A 16,490-nucleotide genomic window follows, 5' to 3' on the forward strand; every position below is an offset into this window, starting at 1 on the left:
ACTCCTACACAAACTTCATTGTGGGTAATACATGGGACAGCTGTGATGATGGAGATGATTCTTCTGTGGCAAAAAAAAAAGATGCTAATGCCATCTTTGGCTATGGCAATAACTTTTGCTTTTTAGAAAATGGAAGATGGGCCCCATGTTACATGCTGGCCTGGACATGTCATATTGTATTTAGGTCTGTGCCTTTTTTTTAGAAAGGATATTGACAAACTGGTCACAGGGAAGGTGAGAATATCAGAAACTATGTCATATGAGCACCACTTAAAGGAACTTGAGGTATTTAGTCAAATGGGGAGACAATTAGAGAGAAGTAAATTTTAATTATTCAGTCAGTCAACCAGCATTTATTAAGCACTGACTATATGCTAGACACAGTGCTAAGCTCTGGGGATACAAGAAAGGCAAAGCAGTCTTTCCTCTCAAGGAGCTCCCAGATAAATGGAGGTGAAAATATACAAACAAGATATACACAGGATAAACTGGAGGTAATCTCAGACAAAAGATCCTAGAATGAAGGGAGATCAGAAAAGATTTCTTGCAGAAGGGGGGATTTTAGCTGGGATTTGAAGGAAGCCAGGAGGTGGAGATGAGGAAAGAGAATATTTCAGATATGGGAGATAGTCTGTGAAAATGCTCAGAACTGAGGGAAGGAAGGAAGGAAGGAAGGAAGGAAGGAAGGAAGGAAGGAAGGAAGGAAGGAAGGAAGGAAGGAAGGAAGGAAGGAAGGAAGGAAGGAAGGAAGGAAGGAAGGAAGGAAGGAAGGAAGCAAGAAAGGAAGGAAGGAAGCAAGGAAGGAAGCAAGGAAGCAAGAAAGGAATCAAGGAAGGAAGGCAGCAAGGAAGGAAGGAAGGAAGGAAGCAAGGAAGGAAGGAAGGAAGCAAGGAAGGAAGGAAAGAAGTTCCTAATAATGGAATCTTAAGGAATCTCATTTATCAGCTCTAAATTGCAAATCAGTTTCCAGCTTGAGATCTTGAAAGAGGAGGGGAAAGAGCACAGCGGAGATCTCTCTACAAGCTTAACATCAACTTAACTTAATACTCTTTGCTTCTCACCTGTCCTCAACTTGCCAGTTTCCCATTCCCTTACTGGCACACAGAATATACATACCTCACTCAGGATGTTCATAAATAATTCTTCTAATTCAGTTTGCTTTTTCACTTCACTTATTTTGGAAGCCTCCCGTGTCATGGGGAACTAGAAATAAAGCCATTAGTGGATTGAGTTCAGAGGAATACATACAGAAAAGGTAATTTCTAGTCAAAGATGTATCCAGGCCCCAGCCTGACCCTCATTAGAACTAGGTGTTTTTGTGCCCTTTATTGAGTTTGAAGAAAGGGATAAGAAGGGGGAGAAAGAAAAGTCAGTCACTAGGACAGACCATTTTAGTGTTGTTTTACATAAGCAATTCTTATCCTTCCTATTCTGCCTAGCTTTCCCAAGAAGAAAAGTTTAGGGCCAGGTAGGACTGGAAGACTGAATTCATCTGGAAACCCTCTGGGGATGAGACAAGAGTAATGGTGAGAAAAAGGGTGTAAATTCAAAAGGGAATTCACATGAATCATTTAACATCATGATGAGCATTTCCTTCAAAACAAAACTGGCATTTGCTTAATTAATTACCTGAACATGGAAAATATCATTGAGGATGCAGTATAACTCTACATCCAACCAGTTCTTGACTTTTTCCTTCAGATGGTGTTGTCTTTCCTTGTAATGTTTGCAGGTGTCAAGGCCCAGGACACTGGCCATGAGTAACTGAATGGTGTGAAAATTGTGATTGATGCTGACCTTAGTCAATCCTATAGCAATGACCCTGTGCATTAGAAAGTCAAAGGTCAAATTATAAATCTTAATATATTTCTATTGGGAAAAGTAAGGAAAAGGGAGTCATTGGTATATCGACTTTCATGGTTCTATTTGAAATGGCTCTTTTTGATTAGAGAGACCTTCTGTTCTAGTGTATTCTCTGTCTCTCTGTCTCTGTCTCTCTCTGTCTCTCTGTCTGTCTCTGTCTGTTTCTCTTTCTCTCACTCTCTCTCCTCTCTCTCTGTGTCTCTGTATCCTCTCTCTGTCCCTCCCTGTCTCTGTCTGTCTGTCTCCGTCTCTCTTCAGTCTGTGCTTTGCAGTCCGTGCAGTACAAATGCCCCCAAGGAGCAACCTTTGGGAGTAACTTTCTGAGCTCAGGCCAAGGGATAGCCTAGCATGAAAATGAATGACCTAGGCAAGAGTAAGGATCAAAAGAACCATTCTGGAAGTCATCGTGCTCACCTACTGCCCTCTGTTTTGAATGACAAGCTAAAACATTTTGAGGGGGCTTAAACTTCGCCCTCCAAACTCCATAGAACTCCTTTGCAATTTTGCCAAGTGAAGTTTCCAGAATGACTTGACATGACTCAGATTAATGATGCAGGGGTATCGGTATTTTTTAACCCTAAGTCAGAAAGGAGACTAGAGTCTGAGAGTTCAAACCCAGTGTGAAGAAAAGGAGTAGTTCCAAAGACAAATTGTAAAGGTGCTAAAGGGCTTCTTTAGGTAGCTCGTTAGTTAACCTGGGTATTTGATTTGTATCAAAAGAGTTAAAGGTGGCCCATAAGACTATCAGAGCAAAACTAACATTTTAAACTCTTAAAGCTATATATTTGAGGAGAAACAGATGGGAGCAAAGAGTGGTACCAGTAGCATACAAATAGGATTTGGTGACAGAGAGACCAAAGCAGCAGAAGCCCCCAGATCCATGGAGAAAGCAGCTCACCCAGTGACCTCCACAGAGGACATCAGTGGTTTTGTTGTATCAGTAACATGAGAGACGTGTCTGCCATGCTTATGCCCTGGTCAATCTCTCAGCATACTTCCAATATCACTTCTCCAACTGACTTTCAGACATCTTGAAATGGATGTCCAGGAGAACAGAATTCATCTTTCCCTCTCCCCTATTGCTATTGAGGACAACACCTTCCTCCCAGACCTTCAGGCTCACAACCTAGGGTTTATCCTGGATTCTTCATTGTCTTTCACTCCCCATATCCAAGTTGTTGCCAAGGTGTGCTCATTTCAACCTTTACACTTTCTCCCTTCTTTCCTCTGACACCGCCATCTCACTGATGGAGGAGATCTCTTATCTCCTCAAGCCTGGATTATTGTAATAGCCTGCAGATGGTTCTGCCTACCTCAAGTCTCTCCCCACTTTAATCCACCCTCCACTCAGCTACCAAAGTGATTTTCCTAAAATGTAAGTCTGATCATATTACCCCACTAATCGATAAATTCTATGGCTCCCTGTTACCTCTAGGATCAAATACAAAACCCTCTTTGGCATTAAAAAATCCTACATAACCTAGCTCCCTCCTACCTTTCCAGGCTTCTTACACCTCATTCCCTGAAATGGACACTCCAATTTAGTGACATTGGCCTTTTGGCTCTTAAGGGAACAAGACACTCCATCTCTTGGTTCTGGCCATTTTCTCTGTCATTCATACCTGGAAAGAGGGAAAGCTCCCATCTGTTTCTCCTCAAATATATAGCTTTAAGAGTTTAAAATGTTAGTTTTGCTCTGATAGTCTTATGGGCCACCTTTAACTCTTTTGATACAAATCAAATACCCAGGTTAACTAACGAGCTACCTAAAGAAGCCCTTTAGCACCTTTACAATTTGTCTTTGGAACTACTCCTTTTCTTCACACTGGGTTTGAACTCTCAGACTCTAGTCTCCTTTCTGACTTAGGGTTAAAAAATACCGATACCCCTGCATCATTAATCTGAGTCATGTCAAGTCATTCTGGAAACTTCACTTGGCAAAATTGCAAAGGAGTTCTATGGAGTTTGGAGGGTGAAGTTTAAGCCCCCTCAAAATGTTTTAGCTTGTCATTCAAAACAGAGGGCAGTAGGTGAGCACGATGACTTCCAGAATGGTTCTTTTGATCCTTACTCTTGCCTAGGTCATTCATTTTCATGCTAGGCTATCCCTTGGCCTGAGCTCAGAAAGTTCCCCCAAGCTTTCCCTCTTCTGCTCTGACTTTTGTCCTTCCCAACTTCCTTTAAATCCCTAATAAAATCCTGCCTTCTACAGTCAGTTTTCCCTAACCCTTTTCATTCCAGTATTTTCTCTTTTATTTCCTGTTTATCCTGTATTTAGCTTGCTTTGTACATATGTCATACATATATATGTATACATCCTGTATGTAGCTTGCTCTGTATATATTTGTTTACATGTTGTCTCCTCTATTAGTCTATAAGCTCCTTATGGACAGGAATTGTCTTTTGCTTCTTTTTGTATCTCAGTGGACATATAAAAATGTTTGATAAATATTTACTGATTGATAATAATAATACATAAATGTCCCCGATGGATATGAGAGAAGTCTTTCTTGTCACTTATTTTGATATTACTATAAAAGTCAATGTTTCATGCTTTGAACTAATATATCCTCTGTCTGATAAAAGAAACATCCTTGGAGGCTCATGAGCTATCATTTTGAGAGGGTGTTGATACACATCCACCATGTTCCTTAAACTTGGTGTGGTGAGCTAGAGCAGGGCGCATGTGAGGAATGAGTCAAGTTTAAAATTTCCACATCATCTCTACTTCCCTTGATGCCAACATCCATCTAGTTACCAAATTTGATGATCCTTTCTTCTCAATGTCTCTTAAAACCATTCCCTTCTTTGTCTTCTCATTATGTTTCCCCATGCCCTGGCCCCAAGTAGAATCCCTTGTTGCCTCACAACAAACTACTGCAGTAACTTCCTAAAATTAGATTCCTACCTGTTTCCATTCTCAGACCTCTCCCTCAATGCCAGAGGCTACATAATGCTGTCAGATTAATTTCCCCTAAGACTATGCTTTTATCATATCTCTCATCTTTTCAGAAATCTTCATTAGGCATTGGCAGAGGAAGGATCTGCCCAGACTCTTTTGAATTATTGAAGAATTATTAGTTAATGTTTCAGACCTCTCTGCCCTTCACCATCTGCTGGGAGCCATCAAAGACCATGCTGTTTAACATGGTCACACGTGGAAACCAGGGACTGCAAAGCAGCTCCCAGGAAGGATGGAAACACCCACTGAAACCCCCCTAAGTGATTTTCTTTATTAACATTCCCTTATTATTAGAATTGCTATGATTATTATTCTTACTTAGCCCCAGGAAAAATGGATGAGAGCAACATGTTTGCAGAGTTAATACAGATGTCCCACTCTGTCCCCCCAAAATATCACCAGGAGATCCCACTTACAAAATTAAACCTAAGGATTCTTATATACCCACTTAGATAGGACCCTCTTTTCTAGGCATAAAAACTTCTGGCAAATCTGTGTCATGTTGATTCTACCCTCTGAGCCTGCACTTAGCAACAATGTTTTGTTGACTGTCTCCTTAGGCTTCATGTCTGTTGTTATGTTCTATGGAAATATGTATGTTGAGAATGAAATTGTGTGCCAAGTAGATATGTGATCATTAGGGTATAAAATAAAGCTAAGCCTCAGCCAAGGCAGAGCAGTTTATACTGTGAAACCTGTGCTGCAGGTTGAATAGAAAGCTGTGTCCCACCCATCATTCCACCAACACTGTCCCACCTCTAAGACCCCATCCTTTGTGGGAGGCTGGACCAACCCACAGCAACCACTTAGATTTCAAGTTCCAAGAATGTTCTTGTTCTGGGTCTCTTCTGCAACTCCTAGAACAGTCGTCTTAGATGATCAATAAATAAATGCAGTATTGATGAAGTGACCAAAATATTGCCTGGTTCTGGAGTCCCAATCTGTGTTGCTTTTGCTGTTTAGGAGTATAAAGCATTCCAATGTGTGAAAGAGATAACAAAGGCAGCTGTGGAACTGAAGATTGTGGACTGTGGACACTAGATTTGGAGAGGGTAGATCTGGGTTTGAATATAAGTTCTATCAACTATTCTGTGTGAAATTGGGTGAGTCACTCACCCTTCTGTACCTCAGTCTCTTTATCTACAAAATGAGCTGGGGGTGGGGGTGGGGGTGGTAAGGTTTGAAGTAGACAACTACTAAACTCTTTACCAACTCCAAAATGTTAGGACCTGACAGCCTTCATTTTGCAAATGTGTTCTGCTTCCACTCACACTCCCGGGTGCATAGCCACCAGATCAGACTGAAAAAGGGACACGGAGGTAAATGAGAAGAGCAACTTGGATATGACGCCAAGAGGACAGGTAAAGTTTGTATTCTGCAAGTTTCCTAAGGTAGTTTTGAGGACACTGACCTGTGATTGTCATCTTGCGCCAGAAAACCTAGTTCCCTAATTAAATGGCTTTTTCCATATCCCAGTAAGCCTTGAAACATTAGAACTCGACTGCATCTCATCTGGAGAAATTCTCTCATGGTATGCAGAAACAATCTGATCTCCTTATCACGCCCTATTAGAAGAAACAAAATAGGGCAGGAAAGTCTGATCAAACCAAAGCAAGATAGACTCCTTTATTGGTGCCTAAAATTGACCACAATGACATAATTTTTGATACTTTCTATTTATATATTTTTAATATTTATATTTACAACAACTTGGCAATATTATCAGGTGAAAACCACACAATGTATCCATGGGAGATTCATGTCATTTCTTGAAGTCTTGGATTCATCACCTTTAAAATGGTGATAATATTTGCTTTACTTACCACCTGGAAATCTTAAAATAGTTTATAAGCATGAACTGTTATAATCCTCCTTGTTATTATTATTTTCACTGCCTCTTGGGAGAATTATATCACTAGGTTCCTGACCAACCAAGGTAATTTCAAAGAAGTTTCAAAAGAACAATGAAAATGTATTAATACATGGTTCAAAACTGGGGAAACAAGAGACTGAGAAGAGCACAATGGTAGATGAAGAGTCAAGAATGGAATATAGATCTTTAATTTAAAAAAAATACAGCCCAAAGTGGATAGTCAGGTTAGTGAGGCAACAAAAAAATTGCCATTTTAGAACTTGGCAGAGAAATTGGTAATGTTTAGCCTGAAGAAGAAAAAACAAGGAGACTAGTATTTAAATGTTAAAAGGATGACACGTGAGAAAAGAAATATACTTGGCTTATCTTAACTCTATAGGAGCAATAGGTAGCAAAATATAAAGAAGAATTTTGGAGTAAATGTAAGTAAAAAAATTATTTTCAAGAGAGAAGGAGGAGAAAGAAAAAGAATGAGAAAGAGAGTAAGAACAAGAAACAAAAATGAAGAACAAGAAGAAGGAATGAATCCTCACCTAGCTCAGGAGTTTGGAGAGCAGAACAAAGGAGAAAAGAAAGAATCACTGAACTTGGGAGATAAGTAGAAGATGTGAGGCTCTTTCCATACAGTAGAGCCTCTAAGGGAGGAAGAAGCAGCAATACCTCCAGTATACTGGAGGAATCAGAAATCTCTGGGAGCCATCAGCAAAGAGATCATCCAGTAATGGTCAGAGGAAGAAGACATCAGTAATGTCACGGGTAACTTCCCGTTGAGGAACACTAATGCAAGTATTGTTGACCTTACAATAACAGCCTTGGGGGGATGGAAGATTTCCCAAAATATATTTGATTTAACAAGTACTACCCACTTCCAGTGATTCTTGTGGGAGAAAATAATAATAATAATATTCCCCTATTGGTAAATGATCTCAAGGGAAGAAATTCAAGCTACCACTGATCTTATGGGGAAAAAAAATACAGGTATCCCCTCCACATCACAACATTCCCTGTTGCAGTTTTGATGTATTGCAGGTTAGCATAAGAAATTAAATGGAAATTTTGGGGGAGTTTTGCAAAAGCCATAGATGACACGCAAAGGCCAACAAATGACAAAGAAAAAGTCTAGAAACTCAGAAAGCCATAAAATATATGTGTAGTATTGTATCATATCAACATATTTTATCTTTTAATATCACAAATGCAATATATATAGTTTCTATTACTATAAGCATCCCATCCCATAAAAAGAAAAAATTCAGACTTCTCTGATACAAAGGAAAATCTGTGTATTTTCCAGATCCTGCATACCTAACCCCAGCAATGTGGAAGGGAAATTTGTACTTCAGATCATAAATACAATTTAAAGTAATTCTGAGGTTCTATCTCACCCCTATCATATTTGTGAAGCTGATGAAAAGGAAAAGTAATAAATATTAGAAGGGCTGTGGGACTGTAGGCACATTTATGCAGTGCTCGTGGTACTGAGAGTTAGTGTAGTCATTCTAGAAAATAATCTGAAACTTTGGTCCAAAACCTACAAACCTATGTGTAACCTTTGGCCCAGGAAGTGGTCCTATATGCCAAAGAGAAGAAAGATAGATAAAAAGGGCTTCTCTGAAAAAAAAATGTTTGTAGCAGCTTTTCTTTGTGATTGCAAAGTTCTGGAAATTAAAGGGGTGCCTATCAATTGGAGAATGGCTGAACAAATCATGGCATATACATGCAATGAAATACTATTGAGTGATGAGAAATGATGAAATGAATAGTTTCCAAAGAAATCTGGAAAGGTTTTCATGAACCGATGCAAAGTGAAATGAGCAGAACCAGAACAATTTAAACTATAATAATAACATTTAAAAATCAACAGCTTTGAAAGACTCAAGAACTCTGATCAAAACCATAATTCCACAATTCCACAATTCCAGAGGAATGATAATAAGGAATACTGCCCATCTATGCCTAGAAGAGTGATAGACTAAATATACAGGTAGAGATATATTTTTGGACACAGACATTATAGGAATGTAGTGGTAGTTGTTTTTCATCACATATCTGTTAGTGTGGTTTTGTTTTACTTTTTTCTTCAGTTGATAAATATAGAAATTAATTCTTGTTAACAGGAAAAATTAATTTTAAAACAAGAAAATGATAATTAGATGAAATCTATAAGCATTGCTCAAGGATCATAGATCTGAAACCTTAGGGGTCAACTAATCCATATTCTTCATTATATAGATGAGATAACTGAGCCCTAAGGAAGTTAACGTATTTTCCAAAGGCTACACGGGAAATAAGCATCAGAGATGATATTTAAACTCAAATTCTTTTTCTCTAGGGCCCAATGAGTGTTCTTTTCATTGTTCTGTGCTGCTAAAAATTATAAAGCCTTGGGCAAGAAAAGCCGCCTTTCCCTTTCTGTAGTACACTCAAGTCACCATACTGAAGTTTGGGAAAAGAAGACAAGCTTCTGGACATAATGACTCGTTGAAGAATTCTCTATTAACTCCTGAGTCAAGCCTCTTCCTTCCAGTTTTGTTTTCTTTTAAAACCCTTACCTTCCATCTTGGAATCAATACTATGTATTGGTTCCAAGGCAGAAGAGTGGTAAGGGCTAGGCAACGGGGGTCAAGTGACTTGCCCAGGGTCACACAGCTGGGAAGTGTCTGAGGCAGATTTGAACCTAGGACCTCTCATCTCTAGGCCTGGCTCGCAGTCCACTGAACTACCCAGCTGCCCCCTTCCTTCCAGTTTTAAAGCATGAAGCTGTCCATAAGTTTCAGTGGTGATTGCCCTTCCACTAGGGAATGAGGTCATGGATGTAAAGTACTTTGAAAATCTTAAAGTTCTACATAATTTTTTTCATAATCATTATTATCAGTGTTGCTATTACTATTATAATCCACTCTGGAGACGTGTCCTGCTGAGTTCAAGCAGTATTTGTTTATAGAGCAATATAGGGGTATGCTAGCAAATATTTAACCTCTTGGCTCTCTCTGGTGAAAAAGAAAATATATGCATACATGTTTAAGTTTTAACTGCATTATTAATACTTTAAGTTTGGACATCCAACAAAACAACAAATTGAGTCCTGTCTTGTCTAGTGAATTCTGATGTGTAAATGTTCAAGCTGAAAAAAGTAAATCTGGTGTGTGTGTGTGTGTGTGTGTGTTCCCTTTGGTACAAGACTTTGAAAGACAAACTTGGAGAAACAATTCAACCACTTCCGAGAGGGAATGGCTAAGAAGCATCTGTAAGAATGTGACGCCAAAGGCAGAGTGTTTTGAAGCAGTCACAGTAGCAGCAGTGGTAGAGATGAAAAGAGTAAGAACCAGGGAGAGAGAGAAGATTCTGCTTGGCCTTTGATCCAAGTGTGCTTAGTGGAGATGGACTGTAAACTGGCTAATGAAGAATCTTGGGGAAAGTGTTTCACGCCCCTGTGAAGCTTGGATACTAACCTCCCCGCGGCAGGGTGGTCTAGCCACCATTCTACAGGAACTATATTGGAAACATGTCCAAAGAGTTACCCAATTGGGCATGCCTTTTGCCTCAGTTATACCACTATTCAACCTATGCCCTAAAGAAATTAAAGCACAAAAATAGTTATAGCAGCTCTTTTCAAGGGGGCCCCAAATGGGAAACAAAGGGAGTATTTTGCTCCTGGGAGAATGACAAAACAAATGAGGTATATAACCGTAATAGAATAGTATTGTTTTGAGAAATGGTGCAACAGACAATTTCAGAGGAAACAGAAATAATATAGAACGAAGCAGATAGAACTAAGAGAATAATTTATACAGTGACATCAACATTATGGAGATAAAAAGCTTTGGAATTTAGACTTTAGAATTCTGCAGTGCTAAAGCATGAGTGGAAAAGAGTGAAGAGAAAACACTTACCTCCTGACAGAGGTGATGAACTTAAAATGCAGAGAGAAATACACATTTTTCAGGCAGGGCTAACATTGGAATTTGAGGGATTTATTTTTTGGATTTGTAAAATTTTGCTCAATTGGAGTGGGAGGTGTGAGAGGGACATAATACATAATAAATTATTTTTTAATTAACCTTCCAATTGATTGTTTGAGTAGTGAGTTGTTGAATTCTATTCTAATCATCATTCTATAATGAATATAGTGATGTTCTGAACCCACTCTCAGAGTAAAGGCTGGCTAAAGGGCTATTCTCTAATGCTATTGGCTTAAGTCCCCATTCCAGTGTGTTCCCCATACAGTTAGCTTACAGCGATGGGCACCCAGTTCTTTTTATTAACTAATTAACATTGTTTTAGGCACAGATCTAAAGCCAGCAATCTCTTAGCTCAAGTTCAGTGTAGGATTGAAATGAAGTGCCTGCAAGGTTACAACGATATTCAGCTTCTCAGGATGGGAGTCCACTCATCCCCATCTGGAAACACATCTGACCAAGCCTTGAGAGTTGGGATATACACAAGGTTGGCACCATTTAAACTCCCACACCAGGAATCTACAACCAATCAGGTTATATAGGGGAAGGAAGCAGTGCCAGGGTCAGGGAAGCTGCATTAGGAAACTACTGGTCTTACCCTGAACATTAATTAGTTTTTACAAAATTAATATTTGCTGGGAAAGTATGGTAGACACAAAAGTTAGGAACATTCCCTGCTCCCAACCCCTGGGGAACTCACTCTCAAGTCCCCTTAGGAGAATGGGATCAATTTAATGTAGTTTCTACTCAGTATTCGTGCTGGCAGGCTCACTCCCAAATGTGGCATGGCTGCTGTTTATCCTCCTCTTAGCTACCACTTGGATGGGTCCCTGGGGTCATGTAACAGGGCTTCCAGGTTGATATATTAAACCACAAAACCTGGCATGGATTCTGACTCCCAGATCAAAGCACACAAGGCCATAGCTACTTCTAATACTTTTTCCCCTAAAAGGAGGTCAGGATAAACACAAGGCAAGCAAAGGGAGCTCAGGTTCACCTATTGGATGGGGATTGGGGTAGTGCAAGACCTCTCCTCTTAATAGCATTATTTCTTCCCCAAACATCAGCTAAATAGCAAAAAAAAGTGAGGACAACCTCTCTGCTGGCTAGTCGAGTTGAATGCATCTCAGCTGCGGCCATGCATCTCATCAAAAATCCATTTCTTTATTATTTGGTTATTAGATGGGAACCTATTACAGAATGTTGGTGCAACATTCTCTCAGCCTTTTTTCCCCTACTCCTTTACATTCATTATGGTTCTTTGGTGCTTATCATTCCCTTTTCTATGTAGGAATAAAGGATTCCTTCTCTACCTGATTCATATTTGTACTCTTGAGTACCTTTTTAAACTGGAGTCAAAAGTAGTCATTGCAAGACTGTGAGTAACATGCCAGTGAATGACATATGTGAGCCTATTTCCCTTTCCAAGATGACAGACTTCCCCAGAAATGAAGCTTGTATACAAGAGAATGGCTGAATATTGAGCAGGCAGGAGTTGATTCCCTGAGCCTGAGAAGCAATTGGCTTCACAAAGAATGAGGAGATTCAAATGCAAAGGAGAGAAATGTGACCTTGTAGGAATCGTTGAGACTTGGTGGGACCAAGAATCCATATATAGTACTCATAAGAAAAGAGCAATAAAATTGATATTATTATTTACAAAATTAATAGCAACATAATATAGTGATATTAACTATTGATTAGCATAATTACAATATAGTCTTTGAATCGAAGGAAAGGGAATTTATGACAGATGTCAGACAATGGATGATGACAAACAATGGAAAGTAGGAAAGTCCAGGAAAGTGGACTTTGAAATAGTAAAAAAGGGCAAAGCTTGAGTTTTCAAAGGAAGATTTTGAGAAGATTGGAGAAGGACTTGAACTGAAGGAGAAGGAAATCAAAGACTAGAAGAGGAGGTGCCATGTGGTACATTGGAAAGATCAAAGGAACTGGAATCAAAGGTCCTCAGTCCACTTCATGGCTCTGCCACTTGGTCTTGGGCTAGTTACTTTTCCTAGCTGGGTTCCAGCTTCTTCATCTATTATCTTAAGGTCTTGAGCAAAAAAGACTTCAGGAAGAGAAGAAAAATAAGGCCAAGGGAGCAAAAGAATATAGAGGATGACACAAGGAAAAGGAGGAAAGCTGGAGTTGAAGAAGTGGAAGCAAATAGGTAAGGAAGAATGAGGATTAGGAAAAAGTAGCATTGAATTTTGTGGGCAAAGAGATCATGGGTATAAAGATAGTCTCAACACCTTTAAATCAGTAAGGACTCAGGACTGTAATCCTTCACATTTTGATTTAACCTCTGTAGTCTAAATACACCTCGAACAAGTTGGGAATGGGAGAATAAGACAATCCTCTCAGTCTCGCATAACCCCTTGTACTTTGCCTCTCATTCTCACTATAGAGAAGATAGTTATATGATTGTACAATATTCTTCCAGTGATGTTCTATAGCCACAAATCAGAGAATTTAAATTATTTCCCTGCACAGACTCGCACATTCCAATCCAATTTCAAAGGGGAAGGAAAAAGGTGAAGTTGTCTAAAGAGTCTTGTGGATAGGGAGTTCATCACCTGACTTAGATTTGTTCTAAACATATGAAGAAGCAAAAGATAAAAATTTAAAACATTTTAAAAAGACATGTAGTAAGACAATAGAAGCAAAAATAGGTAAAAGAGAAGGAATCTAAGAGTTTGGCACAATCTCTAAATAATATCAAACTACCAAACCTCATGATGAATTGTAGCTGTCAAGAAGAAAAGCTATAAAGGAGGCAGCAAGGGGCTCAGTAGATTGAGAGTCATGCCTGGAGGCAGAAGGTCTTGGGTTCATATTTGGCTTCAGACACTTCCTATGTGACCTGGGCAAGTCATTTAACCCCCGTTGCCTAGCTTTTACTGCTTTCAATACACAGTATTGATTCTAAGACAGAAAGTAAGGATTTTTTCTAAGGAAAATTAAGGATGGCAAAAAAGGTTTGAATAGTGTTGTGGATTTTTTTAAAAAATTATATTAGGGAAAGGATAAGACTTAAAGGGAGACTAGGAAGGACTATTGTTCAGGGATGATGAGATGATGTCAGATAATGAAAAGTAGAAAAATGGGCAGAGTTGTTCAACTCATTGTGCTCTGTTTTCTCTGCCAAGAATGTTTTTGTACCAGAAAGGACAGACTAAAAATAACTATTAGGGATTTGGTACCAAAGATAAGTTAGGAGATGGTAAGAGAGACCGGACCTTCCTTTCATGAGACCAAGTCATCTGTCCAGAGTAAGGGGGCCTCAGGATAACAAAAAAAAACCCTGAAAGATGTGTTTGCTGGGGCATGAGAATCAATCATCTTGAAATATTGTGCACAACAAGAGAACTAGTATGGGATTCAAGAAAGAGAAAGGGTGTCCCAATTTTCAAAAGACTGAAGAAAATGGAATCTTAAAAAAAAAAATAACCCTTTACTTTCTGTCTTGGAATTGATACTAAGAATAGGTTCCAGGGCAGAAGAGTAGTAAGGGCTAGGAAGTGAGGTTCAGTGACTTGCCAAGGGCCACACAGCTAAGTAGATTTGAATCCAGGACCTCCCATCTCCAGACCTGGCACTCTGCCCACTGAGTCACCTACCTATCCCAAACTGAATCTTTAAACTATAGGACCCATGAGCTTGACTCAAATTCCTGACAAAAATTCTAGGATCACTAATGGACATTTGAAAAAAGAAGCAATGGTCACAAAGAGTACCATTCCATACAGACCAGGTCATGCCAAACTAAAAATTCACTTCCCTTTTGTATTGGTTAACAAGGCTGCTAGATTGGAGGAATAATATAGATATGCTTTAATCTAGAATTTAACAAAGAATCCCCAAGTTTATCACCTTTCGGGGAATATGCGATAGAGGGGCCCTTCCCTCTTCCTCTGTTGCATAAGCATAGAAATAAGCTTTGACAACTTCCTATCTTCTGTGAAGACATATTTAGTTGGCTGCTAAGCAGGAATTCTGTTTATATATACTAATGGAGCAATTCCAGCCCGCTGGGCTCTCTTCCCACCTCAGCCTTAAGGAGCAAGGAGGATGCTGGAAGCTGGAGAGTATGGAGATTCAGAATCAGGGTGTCATGATTTTCTTCCCACCAGCCAGCCCCTAAGCTGCATGTCCTCCTACGCAAGTCTGGGTTGGGACTTCTGCCTTTTGGTGGTTCCTTTCCTATGGGAGTGGGTCTCTTGAGATCTCCAAAAGCAGCTGGCGTCTTCCCCTCCCTTTGCAGGCACCAGAGCGGTGGGGTATCAGTTACTCCAAACAGTTGCTGGTGACAACAGCTGCAGCAAGAGAGGCAGAGGCTAATTGGCTGAGAGAGAAGGAGTCACTTGGAGAGAAATTGCCAGAAAGAGAAAAAAAAAAAGCCCACGTGGCCCTGATTGGGCTGTTCTCCCTCAGTAGAGATGAAAATGTAAGAGAGCTAATGAGGAGCCCTCCTGCAAAGTTCCCAAGGAGGCTGGCATCTCAGTATCTCAATTGATTGCAATCAGCCTTTGATTCTTAATTGCTTTACATTCCCTTTTCTGTGTGGGGAATAAAACTGTTCCAGAGTTGATTCTTTTTGGTACTCCCTGTAACTTTTTCCACCTCCCCCCCCCCAAATCAGGTCACTTTAGGCTAGAGCCCAAAATAGAATTGTTGCTGAGGAATCGGAGATAGGAGTGAAATGACAGCACAGAGAACCTATTTCTTCATGCTTGGTGAGGAGACAGACCATTGAATGTCTGGCAGACATTCAAGGCAGCTAAAGGTCATTGACTCCCAGATGATCTCTGGCCCCAATCTAGAGGTGTTGGGCCAACCGCCATATTAGCAAAGTCTCTCACGTCATCCTTGTGGGGGAGGTAGAGGGAGCTGGACTGGACAAGGGCTAACATACATGGCAGAGACCAGACTCAAAGAGACCTTGGTAAGCTAGAATACTGAATTAGATCTGCTGAGATGAAATTTGATAATGATAAAGTCTTACATGAATTTAAAGAGCAACTCCACAAGTAAAAGCTGTTAGATGGGAGTCTATTTGGAGAAGCCTCGGGATTTGTTGTTTCCGAACTTTACTGAGCATTAATTGAGTGCCTACTATGTGGCAAGAGCTTTACCAGGCACAGAAGGCAAGTGCTATTACTATCCTCATTTTTACAGTTTAGGAAACTGAGGCAAGCAGTGTTTAAAGGATTTGCCTTTGTTCGCACAGCTCTTAAGTGTCTGAGGCTACATTTGAGCTCAGGTCTTTGGGACTTCAGACCCAGCACTCACTGTACCACCTACCTGCCTCTTAGTAGAAAGTGATAAGGATGATGGTAATGAGGGACTTCTCTGGCCAGGAAAATGACCCTGGACCTGAAAAAGACAGGAGAACTAGCTAATAGTGAGCTGGAACCCTGAATTAACCAAGGTGCTAGGAAGAGAAGAGTGAGTGAATGTCCATCATGAGTTCTGAAAGAACAGATGGGATTGCTGAAGCACTGCTAGGGATCTTTGAAAGATTGTAGAGAATTAAAGAGGTGCAACAGGAAAGGAAAAGAATAGTTAGCATTTATATAGTGCTTTAGGGTTTGCAAAGCACTTGACAAATATCTCCTTTAATATCCGCATAACCATCAAGGAAAGTAGGTCCTATTATTATCCTGTTTTTACAGGATACAGAGGAAGAACTTGAGGCAGGCAGTGGTCAAGTGACCATGGTCACAAAGCTATTAAGTATATGGGCCAGGATTTGACCCTAGATATTCCTAATTCCTGATTCCTGACTTCTATCCATTGGACCATTCTAACTACAAATGTCCTATTTTAA

General features: G+C 39.9%; 1 protein-coding gene across 11 annotated transcripts in view; it reads right to left on the reverse strand.

The window, feature by feature from the left end:
* Window positions 1-16,490, reverse strand: part of ADCY10 (adenylate cyclase 10) — a 136,553-nt gene that overhangs the window by 59,440 nt on the left and 60,623 nt on the right. For all 11 annotated transcript variants that reach the window (XM_007480714.3, XM_007480713.3, XM_016429938.2 and 8 more), the window contains 3 exons: window positions 6,237-6,390; window positions 1,630-1,822; window positions 1,117-1,203 (listed from right to left, as the gene is read on the reverse strand). In XM_007480714.3, coding sequence (XP_007480776.2) covers window positions 1,117-1,203; window positions 1,630-1,822; window positions 6,237-6,390 — 434 coding nt within the window. The remainder of the gene's footprint in view (window positions 1-1,116; window positions 1,204-1,629; window positions 1,823-6,236; window positions 6,391-16,490) is intronic.

Source organism: Monodelphis domestica, chromosome 2, assembly GCF_027887165.1.
Source record: "Monodelphis domestica isolate mMonDom1 chromosome 2, mMonDom1.pri, whole genome shotgun sequence".
In the NCBI taxonomy this organism is placed as follows: Eukaryota; Metazoa; Chordata; class Mammalia; order Didelphimorphia; family Didelphidae; genus Monodelphis; species Monodelphis domestica.